Below are 26,266 nucleotides of genomic sequence, written 5' to 3'. Positions count from 1 at the left end.
GTACCTGATGTTATATCTTAATTTAATGATAATCTTAATAACTTGATGAAGAATGAACTATCACCACCGCTTCTCGAATCGTAAATTCCCCTTCCAACAATACCACTTTTTATGTGACTTCTCCATTGAATACCATTAACAAAGTGGTGTAATGTTTAACTTCATGAATTATCCAGGGAAGGTTTCTTTTTCTTAAAAGCAGTTGTTGTTGTTTGTTTTTAAAGAACGTCATCTTTAGAATAAGTGGCCCATTAGTCTGAATAAAGGGTAGGTTATCAAGGTATTGGGTTTCAGCCTCCCAGTTGAGGGATCAGGGAAGGAAATGACTCTTGTGTTTTCTAGGAGATAAGTATTCATGCTGAAAAGCCTTTCTGCTCCTCTGCTGAAGGCTGACAGTTACCAGTAATTGTGTAGGTAAGAGATGTCCCATGTAAGAGAAGTGAACCCATTTTCAGGCCTCAGGAACTCAGAGCAGAAAAGCGTCAGTTTCAACTGCTGTCCTTAAATGTCTCTGGGCCCTTGGCAAACAAGCTTGTTAATATGACTGAATAGATCCATAGTAGATGCAGGAGCACGTTATATATATTCAGACTTTATCATTAATAGGATAAAAAATTAATAATTCCAAATGTTTAATGTTAAAACATTAAGTTGTATGAATTTGATATTTAGGTGTGTTTTATATAGTCAATTGTTTGTATTTAATGTTATTTAGCATCATTTTCTGTTTTCTCATATCCTGGCCAGTTGAGGGACTACCCATGAGCAAGACCAAGATTTTCCTCAGGAAACAGTTCTGGGTCCACTCTGACACACGGACACATGAATACTCAAGATTCCAAAGTCCTGTGCTAAGGAACATAACCACGATAATTTTAGCTTATAAATTTAAGAAAAATGATTAATCACCCATCCCTGCTACTACAAAATTTCAGTAATGGATACATACAACTATTAACGTTAAACAGTATTATTTGTAATCCCCTTATACATTTTACAGAAAGGATCTCTGTAACTAAAAATTGAGTTAAAGTCAAATTTGTATGTTTTTAGTTTTGGAATGTTTGTACTTTATAATACTTTAATGTGCTACTAGGTTGTTTTATGTTGCCTTCCACTCCTACATACCTTTAGCTGTCAGTTCCAAAAAGATTATTTTATGTCCTCATTACAGATGAGGTCTTTATTTCATATTGTAAATGTTAATTGTTTAATAACAATGCAGTCACACATAATTAGTTCTGTTCCTTGTATGATGGTGGAGTATTACTGGTTCAGTGGTAAGGTGCTTGCACTGCTGCTCTGTGTTAGAGGTAGGGTCCAACATAGCCTAGGCTGATAACTGGGGTTTAGGAATCTTTCCTTCCTTCCAAAATGATGTGCTACTAGTGTTTGACTAGTATTTTTAGACCACCTCAGAAATTTTTACTTCTCACTGATTACTTGATAAATGGGACTGCACAGTAAAACAAAACAAAACAAAAAAACTTATGTGAAGGAAACTTCTTGTAATCAGCATGGTTGAAGATTGGATATAATATTGAAATATTTGTGGGTGAATTTATATCTGGGTTTGCTTCAAAATGATCTGTTGGTTAGTGGAAGGGGCTGTGGGGAGGGGTTTTAGAGGAAATAAGAATACCTTTGAATGGATAATTGTTGCAGCTGAGAGATGGGTACATGGAGATTTACTGTTGTCTTCTCTCTACTTTGGTGTGTTTGAGATTTTTTTTTAAGTAAAATAGTTAAAAATTAAATGGAAGACCTTCAAATCAGTGCTGCTCCCTTTCTCAAGTGGGGGTTTCTTTGAGAGAATTAAGCCCTAATGTCCTACAGCATCCAGAGTGAGTAGTGAATTAACTTCTCTCCCGTGCATCCAGAATGATGCTAGTTATGTACCATTCTTGGGGGAATGCGGAAGTGGTCATTTTTTGTGTTTTGTGGTTCCTGGTGAGGAACGTTAGCTGAGAAAGGCTGGTTGAGGGTATACATACATACATACATACATATATATATATATATATATATATATATATATATGATTGATTCAACATTATACTGTTTTGTAATTTGATTTGTCTTTGCTTTTTAAATAGAAGGTTCAAACTTCAGTTTTCTTTTTCAATTGAACTATAGTTGATTTATAATGTTGTGCTGGTTTCTGGTGTACAGCAAAGTGATTCAGTTATATATATATTCTCTTTAATATTCTTTTTCATTATGGTTTATTACAGAATATTGAATATAGTTCCCTCTGCTGTACAGTAGGACCTTGTTGTTCAAACTTCAATCTTTGAACACGGTCCGAATACCATGTCGTTAACATGTTACCCTATACTAACACTGTTGGAAAATGTGGTTTTCTTTTCTATCAGGTATAGTCTGAAAATGCAGCCCGTTGAGAGAGTGCACCTAGCCGTAGTTGCCTGTGGGGAAAGACTGGAAGAAACTCTAACCATGTTGAAGTCAGCACTTATCTTCAGCATCAAACCTCTTCAGTTCCATATTTTTGCTGAAGATCAACTGCATGATAGTTTTAAAGGCATAGTAAGTATTTGAGACTTAGTCAAGCCTGTATAGTTGAATATTTAATGGTATATATAGTAAAATGTTGTTGAACAAAGATATGTATTCTAGGGCTTCCCTGGTGGCGCAGTGGTTGAGAATCTGCCTGCCAATGCAGGGGACACGGGTTCGAGCCCTGGTCTGGGAAAATCCCACATGCTGCGGAGCAGCTAGCCCCGTGAGCCACAGTTACTGAGCCTGGAGCCTGTGCTCTGCAACAAGAGAGGCCGCGATAGTGAGAGGCCCGCGCGCCACGATGAAGAGTGGCCCCCACTTGCCGCAACTAGAGAAAGCCCTCGCACAGAAACATCGAGCCATACACAGCCATAAATAAATGAATAAAATTTTTTTAAAAAAAAGGCAAAATTCCTTAAAAAAATAAAATGTATTCTGCAGCTCTGCCCTCTAAGAGTGGGGACTGTCCCCTGCTGCCACTTCCATCTGCACTTCCAGATCTAGGGTGTAAGAGGAAGACTTGTTTTTGAAAAGGAGTTAGGCTACTTAGAGTCCTTTGCCAAGCATGGAGGTTTTATTTTACTGACTATATAGTTCCAGGATGTTTTGACTGAGAAGTCCTACTTCTTAATTGTGTTCCCATCCTTGGCTTGAGAGTGCCTCAATCAGAGTGTGCACAAAGGTTTTAATTCTGTTTTGAGTGGAGGGAACTCTTAATTGACAATATGGAGGGAAGTAGCTTCTTGCTCTGGTAAGAACGTTTCTTATTTTGGTTTTGTATTAGTTACAGTCAGTTTCGCTGTAACGGCAGAAAACCCAAAATAACAGTGGCTTAAACAAGATAGAAGTTTATTTCTCTCTTATATAAAAGTAGGCAGTCTGTGGTATATGGCAGCGCTGTGTCTTCAGGGATTTTGTTTTTTTCTCTCTTGTGGCTGAGCCACCTTTAACATAAAGCTTCTACCTCATGATCCAAGATGGCTACTCAAGCTCCAGCCATCACACTCATATTCTAGCCAACATGACGGAGGAAGGAGTGAAGAAGGGGGTTCTCCTCCTCCTTTCTAAGGAAACTTTCTAGAAGTTGCACATGACATTCCTGCCAGTATCTCATTGGTTTCAACTTAGTCATGTGACCATATCTAGTTGTTTGTGTGGGTTGACAATATACCCTTTTAATCAGGACTGCCACATAACCTTAACAAAAAAAATTATTCCTGTGCAAGAAGAGGAGAACAGATAAATATAGGAGGGAGAACATACACGAAGAAGAAACTTCACCTGAAATCTCATTACCTTGTGTCCTGAGATGGTGGTGAAGATGATAATGATTATCCCCGCACCATCTCTTATCTCTCTATCTACACTCAGTTAAGCTGTCAAACTGATCTGGGTTTTTTGCTTGATCTATGTAGGAAAAGTATTCGATGTTTTTTTCAGGTTAAATTAGTTCATTTTGCATATTAAGTGAAAAACACTACTTGTGACCTCAAGTCTTTTAGATTTCTGCTAAAATCTTTGATTCCAAGAGGCTTAAAGCTTTACTTGCTATTTTACAAGGAATGAAATTAGAACATTCTCTAACACCATACACAAAAATAAACTCAAAATGGATTAAAGACCTAAATGTAAGACCAGAAACCATAAAATTCCTAAAAGAAATCATAGGCAAAACGCTCTTTGACATAAATTATAGCACTATTTTTTCGGATCTGTTTCCTAAAGCGCAAAGGAAATAAAAGCAAAAATAAACAAATGGGAGCTAAGTAAACTTAAAAGCTTTTGCAAAGGAAACCATTGACAAAACGAATAGACAACCTACTGAATGAGAGAAATATTTGCAAATGATATGACTAATAAGGGGTTAATATCCAAAATACATAAACAGCTCATAACCCTCACCATCAAAAACAACAAACAACCTGATTAAAAAATGGGCAGAACTGAATAGACGGTTCTCCAAAGAGGACATGCAGATGGACAAACAAGCACATGAAGAGATGCTCAACGTTGCTCATTAATCGTCAGGGAAATGCAAATGAAAACCACAATGAGAGGGATTTCCCTGGTGGCGCAGTGGTTGAGAGTCTGCCTGCCGATGCAGGGGACGTGGGTTCGTGCCCCTGTCCAGGAAGATCCCACATGCCGTGGAGCGGCTAGGCCCGTGAGCCATGGCCGCTGAGCCTGCGCATCCGGAGCCCGTTGCTCAGCAACGGGAGAGGCCACAGCAGTGAGAGGCCCGCGTACTGCAAAAAACAAAAAACAAAAAACACAATGAGGGCTTCCCTGGTGGAGCAGTGGTTGAGAGTCCGCCTGCTGATGCAGGGGATATGGGTTTGTGCCCTGGTCCGGGAAGATCCCACATGCCGCAGAGCGGCTGGGCCCGTGAGCCATGGCCGCTGAGCCTGCACGTCCGGAGCCTGTACTCCGCAACGTGAAAGGCCACAACAGTGAGAGGCCTGCGGACCGCAAAAACAACACCACCAACAACAAAAAACCCACAATGAGATCTCACCTCCCACCTGTCATAAGGGCTATCATCACAAAGACCACAAATAAGAAATATTAGGATGTGGAGAAAAGGGAATCCTCATATGCTGTTGGTGGGCATGTAAATTGGTGTAGACACTGTCGAAAACAGTATGGAGGTTTCTCAAAAAATTAAAAATAGAACTAACATATGACTCAGCAATCCACTCCTGGGTATATATTTGAAAAAAATAAAAACACTCATTAGAAAAGATACATGCACCCCAATGTTCATAGCAGCATTGTTTACAGTTGCTAAGATATGGAAGCAACCTAAGTGTCCATCAACAGATGAATGGATAAACAGATGGTATATACACACACACACACACACACACACACACACACACACACACACACAGTGGAATACTACTCAGTCATAAAAAAGAATGAAAATTTTGCCATTTGCAGCAAAATGGATGGACTTGGAGGGCATTGTGCTAAGTGAAATAAGTCAGAGAAAAACAAATGCTGTATAATATCACTTATGTGTAGAATCTACAAATTACAACGAACTAGTGAATGTAACAAAAAAGAAACAGACTCACACTTAACAGAGAACAAACTAGTGGTTACCAGTGGGGAGAGGGAAAGGAGGACAGGCAGTATAGGGGTAGGAGATTAAGAGGTACAAATTATTATGTATAAAATAAGCTACAGGATATATTTTACACCACAGTATATCCTATATATAGTGTGGGAATGTAGCCAATATTTTATAATAACTATAAATGGAGTGTAACCTTTAAAAATTGTGTACCTGTACCTTACATCTGTAACTTATATAATATTGTACACCAGCTGTACTTCAATTAAAAAACAACGCAGAAAAAAAGCTTTACTTACTGTTTTAAAATATTTCTGGTATCTGTACTTGTGATATGTGTTTTTGTGATCTTAATCTTATTATCTGGATTGTTTCCTAAAATATTAACTGAGGAATTAATCTCGTCCTAACAGTTCAGAGAATAGTAAGAGATTGCTACCAACTGTGGAAACCTTTGAAAATGTAATATAAAAGTAAAATAAATTTATTGCTTCATCTTATATGCGGCTTCTGTGTTGTCTTCAAATCTGGCTGAGTTATTGCTTGTATAATATATACTATATTTTTAAACTTAGTTTTTCTTTAACTATCATGGTTAACTCTGAGACTGTTTGGTTTTGCTTTTGATGAAGGAGAATCAAATATTTTGTGGAATGTGCTTTTACTGCAGAAAAGATGATTCGATATTAGAATTTTAAGAACGACTAAGATTTCATTTTGAAGTTGGTATTGAAAGGATCTTCTTTTAAAATTATTTATTTATTTATTTACTTATTTTTAGCTGTGTCGGGTCTTAGTTGCGGCACATGGGATGTTTCGTTACGGTGCCTGGGCTCTTGGTTACAGCATGTGGGCTTCTCTCCAGTTACAGCACGCAGGCTCAGGAGTGCGTGGGCCCTGTAGTTGTGAAGCGAAGTCCCTTGAAAGGATCTTTAAGTGATTTATAAGTCACGCAAGGAAAATAAAATACTAGTGTTTGAAACTAATTAACAGATACATCAAAACAGTGTGTTGGAAGTAAAGTTATTCCCTTAAACTGTGTTGGAAGGCATTGATTGTGTGTGTGTGTGTGTGTGTGTGTGTGTGAGAGAGAGAGAGAGAGAGAGAGAGAGAGAGAGAGAAAGAGGGAGGAATTAATGTTTTTAAAAATCCCTTGAACAGGGACTTCCCTGGTGGTCCAGTGGAAGGGGATGTGGGTTCGATTCCTGGTCAGGGAACTAAGATCCCACATGCTGCGGGGCAACTAAGCCCTTGCACTGCAACTACTGAGCCCGCGCACCACAGCTAGAGAGCCTGCGTGCCGCAACTACAGAGCCCATGCACTCTGGAGCCCACGCGCCACAACTAGAGAGCCCACATTGTCTGGAGCCTGCGTGCCACAAATAGCTCACGCACTACAACTACTGTGCCCATTCACTTGAGCTCACACGCCACAAGTAGAGAGCCTGAGCGTCACAATGAAAGATCCTGTGTGCCGCAACTAAGACCCGATGCAACTGAAAATAAATAAAATAAATAAAATAATAAAAAATAGATATGTGTTGAGCATTTTAAAAAATTTTTTAAAAGTAAAAATTACTTGAACACAGACATAATTCAAAAAGAGATCATCTTCAGCCTGTTATATAAAATGCTTAGTTTTTTTCTTCCTGCAAAAATTGTGAATGCTCTGTAGGAAATTTAAATCAACAATTCTGTTTAAGCAGCAGTGATAGGTAATACTTAAACTGAATTTGAAGCAATTCAGTGTCTTGAATTGCACTCCGGATGCTAAAGAGTAAACGTGTTCATTATAAATTTTCAGATCAGTAAATCAAGATTTTGCTTTTTGTAATGATTTTTTTAAAAATCAGCACTGCATATGTATTTATCAGAATATTTTATTACCAGGACTATTGAATCTATATAGATAAATATTTTCTAATCAGTTTTTCACATTGGTCTGACTTGGATTGTAACTATTTTCTGTTATACATACTGTGGTAATAAAATTAGTGCTTAATTTTTCTGAGTTTAACTTGTTTAGGGATTGAGAGGATTTATACATTAGGTCAAGCTGATGGAGGCGAACAGTTTGTAAGGCTCCTTCCACTTTGGTTTTGTGGTTGATATCCTTATAACTTCAATTGTCCCTCAGATCTTTACGGTGGAGTCTTTCTAGCATATTGGAATGACTTTAAGATTTTGAATGAAAACAAAATGGTGGGAAAGAAGAATCTAACTTTCTCTTAAGTGTGTATGACATACAATGTATAACATCTTAAATTTTAACTTTTGAAAAATAATCTGTTGGTTTATGATTTTGCAGAGAAAGAGAAACAAATCTAAACCGAGTTCTTTTATTTTTTATTTGTTTTTTTATTTTAGCTTAACAGCTGGTCATTTCTACAAACATTTAATTATTCATTATACCCGATAACTTTTCCAAGTGAGAATGCAGCAGAATGGAAAAAGCTCTTTAAACCGTGTGCTTCCCAGAGATTGTTCTTGCCAGTAAGTTTTTTTCTCCAGTGTTTTTTTTGTTTGTTTGCATGTTGCTGTTACACACACAAGTTAATGAAGAGTTCCATATAGATCAGTTAAATAAACACACATGTATGATTTTCCCTTTGAACATTAGAAGAAGGAAAAACTTCCCATAGAACAAATAAAAGATAGAATAAAAAAACCTCTGTTAAAAACGAAAAATGTAAATAATTTCTGTTGAAATACTATTTCTTACATTTTAATTTATTCAGTTGCTATAAACTTTCATCTCTAAGAAGGAGTTAGAGGTCATCAGGTCTTAATGGAGCCAAGTCTTTGCCAGGCGGAATGCAGTGGCAGGATCACCTGCCAGGTGCAGACTTCATTTATAATTTGGGAAATGAAGTAGATCATTAGATAATCATTTCTGTCTTAACAGCAAGCCAGTTCACCTTTTCTAGCTGATATTTTAACACAGACACAAAATTTGAGCCACGTGAACTCGAAGGGAAATGGGAACCATTTATTCAATGGGGCTGTTCTTTGGTGGTGGTCTCTGGTGATAAACCCTGATTATTTCTTTTTAATCTAAAAATATTCAGGGACTTCCCTGGTAGTCCAGTGGTTGGGACTCCAAGCTTCCACGGCAGGGGACACGGGTTTGATCTGTGGTCAGGAACTAAGATCCTGCAAGCCGCATGGTATAGCCAAAAAAGAAAAAATAAATAAAAATATTCAGAAGCCAGCTTACCTCTTCCATTTTGAATTGAATTCACTGATAGTTTTAAAATTCTCAGTAGTTGTTAGAACCACTGTAATGTTTAAAATAGTTACGGTAGTTAGAAATACTGAGTTTAAGAAGCTCACAAGTTTCTGGAAGGTGAATTACTGGGAAGAAACTTAAGTTACTTGTTATTATTAAGTGGATTAAGGCAATTCTTAGTATATTAAGAATAGAGTTTATCAAATCCAGGATGTCAGTTAAAATTTAAAATTAAGTTACATTTTGATAGCTGAGTCTGCCTAACCAGTAGCTTTATTGCTGAGCATAAAAAATCTGGATCCTAGGATATCTTTCTCATTACCTACTTTCATTGTAAGAAGCACACAAATAAGGGATTAAAGGGGAAAAGCCTAAGAAGTTTTAGGTACTTAATGTAGGCCTTAAATTTTAAAAATTAAAAAAAAATCTTATGTTGAATCATTGCAATGTTACATCATTTACTTAATAGTTTGAGTGCCTCTATTCTACCAAGTATCTGTAATGAAGTGCTGGGTATATAGGAATGAATGAAACAGACAGATTGCTTGTTTTCGTAGAGCCTGTTGTCTGATGTGGGAGGCTGACATTAAACAAGCACATTATGACATTAAATAAACACAGATATGTCACTGAAAAACAATGATGAAAGAAGCATGAGGTTACAGTCATTGCTCTTCTGTTTTATTCTGCATTATTAACAAGTTTAATTGTTGATGTCTTGATAGGAAATTTGCCAGATCATTTAATGATGTAATCTGGTTAAATTCCTAAATGGAATTTGACTACTAAAATTAAATACTTGAAGCCTGTCAAATTGTCCTCGTCCTTCACTCTTACTTAACCAGATCTAAGTAAATTGATTCTTCATTTTTCTAAGTAAAATCCTTTTTTTTAACTAAGTTTCTCCTCTAAAATAGATGGATTAAAAGAACCAATGTAAGCTCTGCCAACTCCTTGTTCCGCCAAAAGGAACCATAGAAAAATACTGACGTGGTTATTATTTAACCTTATGTGTGAACTCCAGTTGGCAGTGGCTCCCAACAGTAACCCTGGAGCTTCCTGTAGTGTCTTCCTAGATTGCTAACAATACAAAAGTCTGTAAACACACATTTGTCTCATGGTACAGAAGCAAAATGTTGATATAAAAACAATTTCCCTCACTCTTCGTCCCGCAAAAAGTGAGAGGGGAACAGACATCCACATACGTACATACCCTTTTAATTGTAGTCTTTGAACAAGTGAGCCTTCTCTACTCAGGCTCTGTAGCCAACTGTCAGATATTTTTCCCCAGCCTGATACTAAATCAGTGGGGGCATGGAGTGATTTCAGCTTCGTAACTGCTCATCTTCGTAACTGCAGGAGGAGGTAGCAGCTTTGAAAAGGAGCAGAATGAAGATCAAGCTCTTATCATCTTTGTATTCTTAACCAAAAACCTTTAGGTTAACCTAATCATTGAGTCTTACTAATACACTGGGATAGGCAATACATTTAAATTCGCAGGAGTCACATTCTAAAGTATATGGGTAAGGCAGAAATAAAAATGTACCCTTGAAAATTCCTATAAGAGATGCATGTTGGAGGTTTAACGTCTCTCGGAAAGTGACATAGCGAGTCTTCCAAGACAAGTCTTGTCTTCGCCCTTGCTATGTGAGTGCACATTTTCTTCGATTTGTTGGGAGGTAGTAAGCTCAGAAATAAGAGGATGGGTTCTGGAGTTAGGTGGTGTGGATTTCAATTTTGGCTCTGCCATTTGCTAGCTGAGCCCAGAATGAGGTAAAGGTGCTGGCCATTAGTGTTACAGGCTGAGGGGACGAGTTGAGAAGATCTTCATTTGTACTGATTAATTTCTGTATTTAACCTCAGGAAATTAAGATTCGATATGTCAGTTCACCGAAGCTAATGTTATTTTCCATTATGAAAAACATTTCCACCCTAGTCTTTGAGGCTACTGCTTTTATTTTTTCTTCCAATTTTTAGTATTGAGTTTTTGTTCTGATTTGTTTTTATAGCTTTTCTTCTCTAAAAGTTAATTAAAGAGATTAGCAGACTATCTATATATGCTCTTGTAAAAAATGACAGACTTGGGAAAAACTACTTTTAAAAATTAATGTCAATTAGTTTCTCTCTTAGGTGTTTTTTAAATAATGAAAGCCTCTTTCATGTTTTATATTAAATAGAGTTATAGTTAATGATTCAAATATCTTTCCCCACAGTTAATCCTGAAAGAAGTTGACTCACTATTGTATGTCGACACTGATATCCTTTTTTTACGGCCCGTTGATGATATTTGGTCTTTACTAAAGAAATTTAATTCCACACAAATTGCTGCAATGGCACCAGAACATGAAGAGCCTCGAATAGGCTGGTATAATCGCTTTGCCAGACATCCATACTATGGAAAAACTGGAGTGAACTCTGGAGTTATGTTGATGAACATGACCAGAATGAGAAGGAAGTATTTCAAGGTAAGTCACCGATCCAGGTTAACTTATCTCTCTTTTCCCTCCTTATTGTTTGGTTTCCAGTTTAATTTTGCTTTATTAAAAACTAGATCGAGCTATTCAGAATTTTCCCACTTATCTAGAATAATTGAAGAAAAGTGTGTTCTTAGTATTCTGTTTATTAGAGCATTACAGTAGGTCAGAGCAGACGGTGTTACAGTGAAGTAACAGTGCAGCAAGTGTGAACATCACCTTCCTAGATTGGTATTCCAGGCAGGGGTTGCCATTTTGTAGTTGTGCAGCCTCATAATACTTGAATCTAAACTGCGGTACGTCTTGGGGGAACACAGATTGTGGTTAAGAGCTAAGAACCGTTGGCTTGGTTCAGACGCTGAGACCTTGGGTAAGTTTTGAACATCTCTGGGCTTTGATTTCCTCATCTGTGAAATGGGATGATAGATAACAGTACCTATGTCATAGGGCTTTTGTGAGGGTTAAATTAGTTAGAAGGGAGGCTAACACATAGGAAATGTTGGCTATTTTGGTGCTATTGGAAGTTAACTTAAAAAAAAAAAGTTCCTGTGTGTTTCTCATCGCTCAAATTGTGGGGTCAGTAGAAGAGTGAGGCTATTTAACTTCTCTTATTCTGCATATTCTGAACACCTGAGTGTGTTGTACTGTTTACCATTTTCATGCTGATGAGTCCTTAAGTCGTAGTCTGGGGACATTGGGGTCAAGTGGTTTAGCCTTACGTTTAGCTTTGCCACCTGTTCACCACAACCACTAGCCAACTAGTTAACTTTCAAATGTCAGTGCTCTCAGCTGAAAAATAGAGATAATAAATGGACTTATGTAGGTTGTCTATTTAAAAGAGACCCATTCAAAATGCTTAGTACAGAGCATGACACATAGTAAGCACTTCAGTGTTAGCTAAAAGCAGTGGCTTCTGAAACACTGATAGAGACTTACTGTTTATCCTTTTACATCTAGTTAGTACTAAATCAAACATCAAGGGATAGTATGTCTTTTATGGTATGAATATATATGTAATATATATGTATATTTGTATGTGTATATATATTTGTCTGGTATTTTTCTTATGGCTTCTGGTGGACCAGAATTTACACCATTACTTAATACTCCTTTCGGCATGTCTGATTTAAATCTCTTGTCCCTTCTTATCCTTGCTCTAGGCAGCAGTACTGCTTGTAGCCTTCACCACCCACATCTCGCCATTTCATTCTTAAGACAGTTAATACCCATCACTCTTGTCTTCTGTAAAGATCTAGTAAACCTAGGGGTTTTTTTAGCTTTCCCATTTTCTGTACCTTTCTGAAATCTTGATTTCATTTCACTTTTGTCTTCCACAAATGAATGCATTAATGAGGCCAGTGTAACCTTTGCTTTTGCTTACAAGTGAACATCTTTCTTCAATTACCCAATTTTTTAATATATTTTGAGTTTTAAAATTTCATGTACCATAAAGTTTTACTAAATAAAACAGGTGTCATACCATGAGTTTTCTTACTTTTCTGATGGTTAGACTATGCACAGTAATATTATACCAGAAGATGGTGCTGTAAGATTATGTGCTAAGGAATAATGTGACTGCTCAGGAGCTCTTCATTTGAAATTCTTAGAATTATGAGAAGTGTAGTGTTGCAATAACCTTAGAGATAATTTAGTGTAACATCATTACTTGATTTTTAAGAAAATTTCAAATTGCAGTTATATAGTTCAAATCTCTGATTATTTTTTATTTACCTTTTACTTACTTAAATATCATTCTTAAATATGTTTAACAGTTTCTCCCCTTTCCCTTTTCTTTTTGTCTGTGGCATGTTCTAAACCAGCTAGAGATGTAGATATAAGAGTGGAAATAATTTCTAAAATTTCAAGCTTTTGTTTTTTTCTATGTATTAATGACTTAATGAAGAAAAATATGAGGAGTGTGATAGTACATTAATTTAGTAGGCACAATTTACTTCATACCTACTATCCCTCTGTTTCAAACAGCTCTATTCTTGCCCAGTGGGAACAACACAGATGTACTCTGTTTCTAAAATTGTATTTATGATTGCTGATATGTTTCTACAAAATTTATTGATTTTTAGTTCTGTTTTTCATATACCTTTATTTTTCCTGATTTCCAAACATACCTTTAGCAAACATTGCCTTGTTTTTTCCTACTAACTCTATAATTTCTGGCACAGATCTTAAATTTTAAAGCTCTAGTGATGTAACTGAATTACTTGTAATAACTTTTCAAACTGTTTCATGCAGATCCATGAATGTTACCCCATAGTGCCTATCACATGAAAAGCTGTAAGATTACCCACTTAGGACAGTGGCCATGGCCATGTTTTAAAGTCTTTGCTTTGCTGTCACGCAGTCCTACCATTCATGATTATTCACTTCCAACCTGATGTATTATAATTATATATTTTAAAAATTAAAATAGTAAAATTTTAACTTTTTTGTTTTTTTTCTCATAATGCTTGATAGACATTGATATAACACTGGCTAAGATACTGCTTTGTATTTTGTATTATGATTGTATTTGCAGTGTTGAATCTCTATTATTTCTTAACCTTTTTCTATTTATTAGCTAAAAACCAGAGAATATAAATAAGGCATCTTGAGAATTTTTTTCTTGTATATTTACTGTACCCTGTTCATGTCGTGCCATATATTACTTTGTAAAGTAATTTTTGCCTGTTTTCTCCATCTGCTGAGGGCAGGGTGTATCTTTTATGCAGCTTTGTATTCAGAATATTTAGCATGGAGTCTGGCGTAAAGTAGCAACTCAGTACATAATTACTGGCAGAGGCCAGACAGAAGTTTTAGAAACTAGGCCATTAAAAAGAGAATACTTATTGTGAGGTGGCTGTGAGGGTCGTTTTTACATATTTGAAAGATGTATGTGATGGAGGGCTTTTATTGTGTTACATGTAGAGCTTAAAACAATATCAATGAACATCTTACCAAAAGGGATGGAACTTTTCAGAGATTAGGAGAGTAACTGATCTTTGGGAATTGATGAATTCTCAGTTTCTAGCATTGTTGGAACATAATAGGAATAGCCACCTGTCAGTTTTATATTTGTTTGTAACCTAAACTGATGATAATAATGAGTCTGTCTATTTTCAAAAGCATACATAGTTCTAGAAATGAAACTAATTTATCTTAATATAATGCATGTGCATTTTGGTAGGTTTGCTGAAATTAGTAAATTAGAACTACATCTTTTTAAAGAATTACAAAACTACTTCAGCTCTATCATCTCCCACCTCCTCTCCCTCCTCCAGTCAGTAACTCTTCTTGCCTGTTCACTTGATGCCGGTTCCTGTATGCCAGCTGTTGTACTGCACTACTGTACTTTTCAAGGTACTGGACTGTAAGATTAAAAATGTTTTCTTTAAAAAAAAATTTACAAAACTAAATCATGCTTATAAAAATTCAGGCAATTCATTGCATATAGAGTAAAAAGACAAGTCCCCCCTTTACACACCACTCTCCTCAGTTTCATTCCTTTGCCCAAATGGCATTATAAACTTTGCTGTGTATTCTTCAGACCCTTTAAAAAAGTATTTTGAAACAGATATACATGTACATTAGCATTTATATGTAGAATTCTTTTATATATCTTCAGTTTGCTTTTTTCACTTAGTAAATATATAAATGATTTTTATGTCAGTACATATAGTCTGTCACATTTAATATGTGTGATATTGTGGAGAAAGAATGTTTTGATTTTATTGTTTGTGTGTACTAGTATGAATATGTAGTTACATGGCTGAAAAATATCTCATGTATTTTAATTTTTACTTTCCTCACTGTACCACCAATGTGGGATGAAAATCTTTTCATACAAATTTTAGCCATTTTTGTTTCCTCCTTTGTGAATGGCTGTATGGCCATATCCTTTGACTATTTCTGTACTTTGCCATTTTTCCATTTCTGTTGACTTGAGCTCTTTTTACATATGATGCCTCTTTATTAAACTCATTTCTCATAGTTTTCATTGGTTGTCTTGGATATTCTAGGTTGTATCCTCAGCAAATAATGCTAGTGTTATTGCTTCTTGTCCAGTATTTTTCTAGTAGGACTTTTCCGTTACGTGTATTATAAAGGTCTCCCCCACCTCCCACCCCTTGATTTTTTTCTTTTTTCCCTAAAACTGCCCTGGACCTTGTAATTTTATCTTTCTTTTCTTTGAATAGATGTATTTCTTTGAATAGGTGTATTTCTGTCTCTCTATACATTTTTTTTGTTTCATAAGTAGAATCCAGTGAAGACTTGAACATTGACATGGTACAAGGGGTCCACCAGTCCTGTCTATTTAATCTGTTTCTGGTCTTGGTCCTTTTGAGCAATTCAGAAGTTTCCTTTTCAGATCCTAAGAACATTTAGTGAACATGATCTGTGACTTATTTCAGAGTCATCCTTTCAATAAAGTATTTTCTTAATATTTACTTAAGTAAAACTTGTTTCAGTCATTTTCCAGATTTATTTCCGATTGTGTATAGTTTACTGTATTTACTGCATTCTGAGAAACTTCACACAAAGGTAATACAATTATAGCAGATTATATTTAGTTTAAATACGTAGTTTTTTTCCCAGGAATTCTGACTTTTCTTTCTCAAAGGATAGATTGTTTATACCTCCATTGTGTTTGTTATATATCCTAGAATAGCTTGTAATAATGTTTTTTAAGCTATCCGTGGAGAAGAATCCGTGTTTTTTTAAACATTGTTTACAATCTGTCATGAGGCAATGCTTTTCTAAAAATAATGTAAATAAATTACTAGGAAAATATTAGACTAAAGAGACATAAAATTGCTATAAAAGTTTCTAAATCTTACTCTTAATTTGTGTACTTAAATCTTGTAGAGGACGTGAAAAATTCACTGATCAGCACACTGCAAACTGTACTTTGAGGAGTACGGGTTTAAGTCTGGAGAGTTTCAGAGTCAAATTGGTATAAAAGACTTAGTATTCAACTTCACCCCAGGTTCACATGATCCCCAGCCCTCTTTCAACTCTGTTGTTTCCTTAGGTATGAGCTATGAGTAGTTCCATAGAGGCTGAAAAGGCATCTGACGAAATTCAGTATCTATTTTTGATTTATCAATTTCAAATGACCTCTTTGAAATGCCAGTTATAAAGGGTTGGCAAATCAGACTAAGAATAATAATGATCATGGTGACAATAATAGCTAACACTGTGCCAGGTACTTTTCCTAGTACTTTTTATTTATATATTAACAGGTTTGCTCCTCAGCAGCTGTATGATAGAGACATAGGTACTGTGTCTAGACATATGACATAGGTACTAAAGGTATCTGCTTTTTAAGATGAGGTCACAGTCATAGTACTTAAACTACCACATACTTTTTCTTTCCCTTTCCTCCCCAACATCTGTTAGTTTTATCACTTCTTTGTGCAGCTTCAGATACCTTCTTTTGTTATGTTCTGCACTCCAGCTGGACAGTTTTACTGACATTTACGTTTACATTAGAGTCACTTGGTTTTGAAACAGAAGTTTACACTTCTGGGCTTCCCTGGTGGCGCAGTGGTTGGGAGTCTGCCTGCCGATGCAGGGGGCGCGGGTTCGTGCCCCGGTCCGGGGGGGATCCTGCGTGCCGCGGAGCGGCTGGGCCCGTGAGTCATGGCCGCTGGGCCTGCGCGTCCGGAGCCTGTGCTCCGCGGCGGGAGAGGCCACGGCAGTGAGAGGCCCGCTTACCACAAAAAAAAAAAAAAAGAAAGAAAGAAAGTTTACACTTCTCCCCTTGCTCTGTAACAATTGCTAAGGGAAGAATGGGGAACTGTCATTATGCTGCCGTTTTACACCTGGAAGCCTGAGAATCTCATTAATGTATTTACCAACAGAATGATATGACCTCTGTGCGACTACGATGGGGAGATATACTTATGCCATTACTTAAAAAATACAAACTGAACATCACATGGGGTGATCAAGATCTGTTGAATATCATATTTTTTCATAATCCAGGTAATCATTTAAATTTATTCTTTGCATTTGTAAAAAAAATCATAGTTAATATTTAGTCAGAACTGGAGAAATGCATTTATTTGATTTTGGCTTATACTAATGGCTATCACTTTTTTTTTAAGACAGAGTAAACTAAATTTAAACTAAAATTTTGCAAAGTATTAATTCTGTGGAATTAGGGTATGTTTGCTTTTTTGTTTTGTCTCTGCCTAGAAAGCCTTTTTGTTTTTCCGTGTCAATGGAATTATCGACCAGATCATTGCATATATGGAAGCAATTGCCAAGAAGCCGAAGAAGAAGGAATCTTTATTCTTCATGGGAACAGAGGTGTTTACCATGATGATAAGCAACCAGCATTTAGAGCTATTTATGAAGCACTGAGAAATGTAAGCTTTTTTTAAAAAAATGTTTTTGTGGACATACTCGCAAGCTTACAGAGAATTTGCATATCCTTTACCCTAGTTCATCAGTTATAAACCCAGCACTCCTTCCACATCTAGCTCTGGCACTTGGCGTTCTGCTGTAAGGAAGAGCACTCCCCTTTGCCCACTTATTGATCTATACATTATCAGTGTGAACTCACTGATATGTATTTTTTTCCATGATTTATAATGCAGTATTCAATTTTATTTATATTGATGCTGAAGTTGTGCCAGATTTGGCGATCGGGAGCCCTTTTGGCTACCTCTTGTGCTCATTTGACATATTCCCATCATTATTTTGAGTACCTCCGCATTCTCTGTCCAAAGAAAATATCCCAGGCTCGTCTTGTTATACATTCCCTGCCCTCACCCTGAAATCAGCTGTCAAAGGAACTCCGATACTTATTGCTACAAGGGTGTCTTCCCTTCTAAGCCCTTTCAGCAGCAGAGCTGGGAAATACAAATATACAAACACACACAGTCATGTGCTCACACCAGTGCCTCCAGTTCCATTCCCTTAGGCCCCTTCCTTGCCTTCTCCTACTTTGTTTCTGTTTTATCTCATTTCTTCCACAATTAGAATCCTGGCTCCGAGCATAAAATATTTCCTCTTTTGCTTAGTTCTGCAGTACACTTAAACTGATTTCAAAAATGCTCCATTCATACTGCTATCTCTGCTCCTCTGTTCTTGAAAAACCAGCCTACTATAAAGGATTTGTTTCTAGTCCTCCCCCCGCCCCTCCCCTGCCCCAGACGAGGGTGTGTACTCAGTACTATGTACAGAAGTTACTTGCATCAGTTCTTTTCTCCTTCTTTCAGTGTGGTTATTCATTCATTGGAAATACAGTTGGGTTCATGTGTTCTGTATGCTTTCAGTTTTAAGTTTTTTCCCCTCATCTTTGTTGATTTAACTTTAGTTTGATATGAGGAATATTAATATACTTCAAAAAGTCGAAACTATATAACGGTTTACTCAGAAGTAGCGCTCCTCCCCCATCCTTCCACCCCAGGCCCCCCACCCCATCACCAATTTCATTTTCTGGTTTGTCCTTCCTGTACAGGTAAGTAGATACGTGTATGTTTTGTAATTCCCCTTTTCTTACATGAGAAGTAGCATACTGTTCATCTTTATTTGCGCTTTGCCTTTTTTACAGTATTCTGGAAATTTGGGCATTTATAAATATTTTCTTCATGCTTTTTTTCTTTAAACAGCTGTATGATATTCCATTTTGTGCATGTACCAGAGTTTATTCAATTAATCTCTTATGTTTGAACATTTTGGTCTTTTCCAGCATTTTGAATAATAAATAACACAGCAGTGCATAACTTTGCCATACATATATATGTATTGTTGAGAGATGTTTCTTCAGGGTAAATTCCTGGACATGGGATAATTTTAATTGAAGATACCGCCTGTTTTCCCTACATGGGGATTATTTGCATTCCCGCCAACAGTTCATGACGAGGCCTGTTACTCACAGCCTCCCTAACAGAGTGTATTACCAAGCTTGAAAAATTTTTGCCATTCTAACGAGTGAGAAATGGAATCTTAGTTTAATTTTAATTTGCCTTTCTCTTATGATTGAGATGAACATCCTTCTATATATTTAACAGCTATTTTTACATCTTTTTTATTGATAACATATTTTATATACCACACAGTTCACCCATAGTATAAATAATTCAGTGGTTTTTAGCATGTTTACAGAGTTGTACAGTCATCACCATGAGGGAGTTTCGGTCTCTACTCCCCACCTCCCCACCATTTGTTGCAAGTTCTTTGTGTATTAAAGATGTTAGTTCTTTTTCTGTGATATCTGATGTAAATTTTTTTCCCAATTTGACTGTTTATGGAATTTTTTACCATTCAAAGTTGTTTTTAAAAAATTTTATGTAATCAAATTTAAAACCTTTTTTTAAAAAAGTAGTAATTAGAAAGTCTTTCCTTACCTATACTCAGCTTATAGAAAAATTCACCTATATACTTTTTCATTTATTACATTTAACCTTCTGCTCAATTTGGAATTTACTCTTTTGAGAGAGGAATAGGTCTAATTTGATCTTTTTCCAAATAGCTGTCTTGTCCCAACACCATTTATTTAAAAGTCTATCTGTAACCCAAAGATTTGAGATACTGACTTTATTATATACTAAAGTTCCATTTGTAATTTCTGGATTTTCTGTTCTGCTCCATTGGTCTGTCCATTTTTGTACTCTTGCACACTTTTAATTATAAAGCCTTTGTGCTGTATTTTAATATCTGATAGGGTTACTTCCTCTTCGTAGCCTGTCCTTTCAGTGTTTTCCTACCTATTGTATTTTTATTTTTCCACAAATATCAACTCATTCAATTACATAAAAAACTTGTTTTTTTGTTGGGAGTGTATCATCTTCACATATTAACTTAGTGACTGCTGACATTTTAATGGTGTTGAGACATCTTAAGAACAAGGTCTGTCTTTCATTTGTGTCTTTCAGGAATGTTTAATAGTTTTCTTCATACTGTGGATTTTGAACATATCTTAAGTTTATCCTTAAGTATTTTATCTCCTTTGTTGCCTTTGTAAATGGGGTTTTCTCTTTTAAGCGTTTACTTTATATTGATTTTGGGAAAAAATTATACTGGCCCCACCACCCCAGATATCTGTTCTTCTCTCTTTTTTTTTCCTTGCTCTTACGGTGCTCTTGTTTAATTCAGGTGGATTGACAGGGGGAGATGATGCATGAACCAGGTCTCTGAATATGTTGGGGACCAAGACTTGGGGCAAATCCAAATAAGGACTGGATTTATGATTTTGCTTAAGGAGCATTATATCAAGTGCTATCCATGCAGCTAATTCATTGATACCTGGGGAGAAGTGTATGTGAGCACTCATCTCTCACATGGGTGTGTTCACTGCTCTGCTAGACTGTGTCTAATCTTATGTGGACCTGAAGACAGAAACATAAGTAAAATAACAGGAGTGGTTTGGTGTAAGCGTGGGGGTCAGGAGAAGAGCTGATGCCCCTGTTTGCTAGATGCTCAGTATCTGCTCGTGACTGCTCTCATTGTTTGCTAGTACAGCCTCAGTAATAGGAATGGGGATAAAGATACTGAACTGTAATCTACTGAGACACAGATTGTACTAGGACTGTGAAAGAGTGCAAGTTTTGCCCCAAAGAGCCAGGGAAGGGTTTGTTGATGAGGCATTTGAAGTGAGCCCTGAAGAATGAGTAAGAGTTTGCCAGGTGAGCAGGCTGGGCCAAAATTGCCTGAGAAAAAGCCTCAGGGTTGTGGAAGGTCCGAGAGGAGGTCAGGCGTTGAGCTGTTTGGGGTGATGGGTGAAGGGAGGCAGCAGCAGGGCTGGGCTAGATGCGGTGATGATGTGCTGTGTAAGGTGACGGTCTGCAGTGACAAGGAGCTGAAGGTTTCTCCTGGAAATCTGAGTTTCTCAAACCTGGTGGTAGGCAAAGTGCTGACAGCATTGTAGGCTACAGTTTTAGTGTTTTTGCTAAGTTTCTTGTCCTATAAACCTGAGAGAGAAGGTTTCTGAATAATCAGTTTATCACGATACAGCTACACTCACTGAAGAATTATAAAATTTAGTGATGTTCATTTTCATGTAGCCAACCTTGTATGCCTTCAGAAATCAATATCGTATTTTAATAATGCTTTATCATGGGTTGTCAAGAGGTGATAAAAATGACAAAAGGTACATTTGGGGTTCTGAGACTTTGCAGGATAGAAAAGAAATGCACTCCTATAAAAATGTGATTTCTTTGTTGCCTTTGATCATTTAAAAAAACATTATTAAGGAATTAAATCTTACTAGTTTTATTTGATCTTTTCTGATCTTCTATAAATGTATACTTTAAAAAAATTGAGTATTGGATTTAAGCTGATGAATTACACTTGGTTTTTAAAAAATAAATCTTATTTTAAAAACTATTTCAAATACTGAAGTAATTAAAGATTAATGTTTGTTTTGGGTCCATATTAATAGCCATATTACCCATTTTTCAACTTAATGAAGTTAATCAGTCTTTTTTGGTGCTCTTGGTTAGTGTTTTTATCTTGCCTTATCTATAATTCAGTGAGAAGTGTAATTTAAAAGAATTGCAGTTTAGACAAGGGCATTTATGCAAGTGTCAGACAGAAGCTTAGTCATAGCCATCGAATGCTGTGAACAATAAGGACGTGAACCATTTTTAAAATGTAAATGCATGGCTCTGTCTGCCAGCAAATCAGTTTTTACAGCCCACACATAGTTGTTAAATATTAGTTGCTGAGTGAATAAACATACTAAGATTAAAAATTGCAGATTTGCAATGGGAACAAAATATTTTATTGCTCTGTAAAATATTTTCTGCTTCTTGTATTTCGTTTGAATTATTAGATTTCTTGGTGTTTCTGTGTTACCTATGATTTACTTCACACCCTTCTTCTATTTGCGTAAGATGCAGTAGATTTGCAGAGATGCAAGGGATTCTCGACCATTTCCCTCCTGCACAACCTTGTACATAGTTGGCACTCAGCATTTGTCAGATTGAACTGCCTGCCATTCTGCCATACTTTTAAAACATGTTCTGTTTTTTGAAAATGCCTTTAATTATCTACTTGTGGTCATCATAGCCTCACTATTTATTCACTGCCTTCAACTGACAGTCTTAGATATAAAACATGACCTTCCTAAAAGTTTGTGTGCTGGGTGCGGTGCCAGTGAAGAGGGAGGGAGTGATTAACTGTGTCAGGAGAGCTTCTCAGAGGAGCTGACTTTGGACTGAGCTGGAAGGATGAGTACCAGGCAGGCAGGAATGGTGCAGACCAGTCAAACGTAGCACTCAGTATGGGAAGAGGCGCCCAGTCAGGTAAGGGCACATGTGGCCTCTGGGAAAGGGAACGTCTGGATGTGCGTTCCATGCTGCACAACTCCTGGACACTGCAGAGTCTGTGGCTGGTGGAGGGCGTGACTTCTGGCTGTGTACTACAGGTAGACATCTGGGTGATTTATCACCTTCTCCCGTAAAGGGCAAATTACTTGTGTTATATGTTGGACTAAAAGAGCTCTAATTCATGAGGCACTATTTTTATTTTGGGAAAATACTCATCAAAAGACTTTCCCAGTGAAGAAAAAAGAAATTTAACCACAAACTGGGATTTAAATCACATGAAAGTGGATGAACTGAATCTCTAGTATTCCTGGGAGTTTACTTTTAAACACCTTTGTTATGTTTTCATTTTTTGTCATTGTAGAGTAAGAAAAAGACCACAGTTTGCTCTTCCCATTATTACTCACCTCTCAGCCACAGTTGTCCAAGTATGTTGCTTATACACAGTGAAATGTTACTTGACAGTATCACTTAATACAGGTGTTAAACCTTGAAGAAGGTAAGGTAAACCTGACCTTCTTCAGCATAACCCCAGACAAATGTAGACGTGTCTGTATACAGCACAGCACAGTTTACCACTGTTAACAGAGCTGCATCTTTTAACAGAGTTTTTGAAACTGACTTGGCACAGTTGCGTTTGCTGTTTTGGATAAGCAGTGCTGTGTGGTTGTAAAGCTGTTGACTTTTTTTTTTTTTAAACATCTTTATTGGAGTATAATTGCTTTACAGTGGTGTGTTACTTTCTGCTTTATAACAAAGTGAATCAGCTATACATATGCATATATCCCCATATCTCTTCCCTCTTGCACCTCCCTCCCTCCCACCCTCCCTATCCCACCCCTTTAGGTGGTCACAAAGCACGGAGCTGATCTCCCTGTGCTATGCGGCTGCTTCCCACTAGCTATCGATTTCTTTTCGCAGCTGAGGTGGACTCCTGGCTTAGCCACCTAACTAGCATTGTAACTGGGAGGATTCTCCCCCTGCCTTAAGTTGCTTTGTAAATAGTGATGTCCTGTTACATGAAGTTGGTATGAGGCTTAAGTGCATTAATACGTATAAAGCTCTTAGAACAATGCCTGGCATGTAGGAAGGGCCCTCTTTTAACCAGTCCAGCTTTCAGCAGTCTCTCCTAGATCCCTGTGTGCTAGCTGTTGTTATTTTCGTTACGTTCTTCCCAGTTAAGCCTGTCCTCTTTTTGTTTTTTTGGGGATTTTTGGTTTGCAAAAATACTTCAAGATATTTATCTTCAGTATATGGAATTAGGTTTGAAAAACCACCCCAAGAGTGAAGGTTTCATGCAGTTAATGCTCATAGTTTTCTTGCACTAGAGGCACCCAGGTTTAGGATCTCTTTGCAGCTCTACATGTCCATGTTCTAAATTAGCATCTACGTTCAGCCTGCTCTCCCTAGATGGGCTGTGGCTTCCTACAGACTCACTAATTGTGATTCAAATGGTGCTTTTATTTCCTCTCCCTCAGTGGCAGCGTAGTGAACCTCAGGTCATATGCAGCCCTCCTAGATTTCAGGTTCTGAATTTCCTTCAGGATTTTGCATTTTTCACTGACTTCAAACTTTTCCCGTAAAATGTTCTGTTTTCAAGCCCCATCAGTCTTTCTGACTGTAGTTGCAAATACTAAATGAAAAAATGTACCTGGTTGAAAATACTAAGCTCACAGGTTATTTGCACTTAACTATTAACAACAGTGTTTTCCAAAATATATTCCTTGGGCTATTAATATATTTTATGGTGAAAAGGGTAAAAAGTATATTTTGGAATTAGTGGGCCAAACAATACCCAACAGATGTATTTTCTGTTTTTATAGTTTTTCATGTGCCACTGTGAATCCCCCCAAGAGTGCTTGGTATTTAGCAGTTCTCAAACATCTTTATCCTTGGGATCCCTTTGTGCAGTTAGAGTTCTGTGGGAAGCACTGACCTGTGCTGTCATTTTGCATTCCTCCCGCTCTGTGCCTCCGTCTCCCTCCTTCCCAGTCCAGCCTCACCAGTGTTACCAGAGTGATTCTTGGCTCTTATTAGTCTCTCTCAGACACCTCGAGCTTTTGGTTGTCACCTCACACCTGTCAGTATCTCTGGTCTTCTCTGCCCTTGACCATGTTCTTGCCTTGGCCTGGAGTGCCCTGCCTCCATGCTCCTCTCTGAAGGGCTCTCCCCAGTACCCCCAGTGAGTTACCCGTACTCTCTCCCTCCTCCTGTGAGATCGTAGTCTCTTAAACTCATTGAAATTATTTGTTGGGCACATACTTTCTGTGAGACTTTAAACGGAGGTTGTCAATGTAAAGTTGATTGAAGAAGAAGTTGTTGGGAATAGAGTGAAATTTTTATATATATCTTTGTCTTATTTTCTTTCTCTAGTGTTCTTTTGAAGATGACAACATCCATTCTTTATTAAAGCCTTTAGAACTGGAACTACAAAAGACAGTGCATACATACTGTGGAAAAATTTACAAAATATTTATCAAACAGCTGACGAAAAGCATACAAGATCGTTATGATAGACCACCAAAGGAAAGGTGATTCTTGGTGACCGCTAGATCAAATGAATTAAAACAACAAAATATCAGAGGATGTGTGTGAAGGAATAGTCTTAGATGAAGTGTTCAGGAAAGAATTATTCATCTTCAGAATAATTTTTTTCCCGAAGAAGTTTAATGAGCAGTATTTTCATGTAATGAAGAATAAGTTGAAGTCTTGGACCCCAACAAGAAGATATTTTTGATTTCTGATGTTTTGTAATGCTATTTGCTATCATTCTAGTATTGATGAAGATATTATTGAATGGTTATAGCCTACAGACTTTGTTTGACTCTTACTCTCAAGTGGGTAAGAGCAGTAGGGATGTATGGTTGGAGAAAAATGTACCTCATACACAGTGGAAACACTCAAACTGTGAGTATAGCAATAATTTTATGTCAGCACTAACCTCACTTTAAATGTGTGAGAAAAGAAAGTTGTTTACAGGAGCAGAAAATGTTCTGTTTCTAAAGAAATGGGATGTAACTGATGTCACTATCGACAATCTGTGTGTGCCTTTATACATTTCATCTCTGTTTTAAAATATTTTTGTGACAATCATGCTTAAAATTATTATTAGTTTATAAGTAAACTGCACATTTAAAATTGAGAGGGAAGACTGAAAGTTTTGATTATTAGTCTCTGTGTGTATTTGTGAAACGTAGAATTTTCATTTGTATGTGCTTAACTGTCTTGCCAAAAGTCATATCTAAGATTATTAATTAGGTATTTTAGGAAATTTTTTATCACTTTAAATGAAAATTTTCAGCTTTACTGGGCATTCTGGACACAATAAATATACTGATAATAAAATGAGAACCTAACGAGTGTACTTATATGATGGTGGAAAATGTGAGGGACCAAAATGCATAAGCTATGTACTTCCTGTGAGCAGTCATTATAGTTACAGTGGAGCAGAAAAAAAGTGGTCCACTTAAACCTTTTTCCTTCTACCTCAAAATGGCTTTGCAAGATATTTTTGAAGAAGCAAATATACGTATAGAGCCTTACTTTAAGTTAGACAACTTTCATGGTTGATTGGCTTCAGAAGATTGTCACATCTGATTATAGAAAAACTAGTTTTGATTTGGTTTGATGTGCATGTCCTCCTTCTTTGAATATCACTTAAGACAGTTTCTTTTTTTTTTTTTATCTTGGCAAT

The 26,266-nt window shown here is 36.8% G+C and overlaps 1 protein-coding gene across 1 annotated transcript in view; it reads left to right on the top strand.

The window, feature by feature from the left end:
* The window catches only part of GXYLT1 (glucoside xylosyltransferase 1), a 47,428-nt gene extending 21,622 nt beyond the window's left edge, over positions 1–25,806 (top strand). Inside the window, exons 3-8 of the mRNA XM_029204216.1 lie at positions 2,376–2,547; positions 7,964–8,089; positions 11,039–11,290; positions 17,158–17,281; positions 17,495–17,667; positions 24,946–25,806. Coding sequence (XP_029060049.1) covers positions 2,376–2,547; positions 7,964–8,089; positions 11,039–11,290; positions 17,158–17,281; positions 17,495–17,667; positions 24,946–25,107 — 1,009 coding nt within the window. The 3' untranslated portion in view covers positions 25,108–25,806. The remainder of the gene's footprint in view (positions 1–2,375; positions 2,548–7,963; positions 8,090–11,038; positions 11,291–17,157; positions 17,282–17,494; positions 17,668–24,945) is intronic.
* The last annotated feature ends 460 nt before the right edge of the window (positions 25,807–26,266 follow it).

Source organism: Monodon monoceros, unplaced genomic scaffold (genome assembly GCF_005190385.1).
Source record: "Monodon monoceros isolate NGI ecotype Baffin Bay Population unplaced genomic scaffold, NGI_Narwhal_1 Super_Scaffold_6, whole genome shotgun sequence".
In the NCBI taxonomy this organism is placed as follows: domain Eukaryota; kingdom Metazoa; phylum Chordata; class Mammalia; order Artiodactyla; family Monodontidae; genus Monodon; species Monodon monoceros.
The sequence above is the reverse complement of the archived record's forward strand: the minus strand, read 5'-3'. Positions and strand labels throughout refer to the sequence as shown.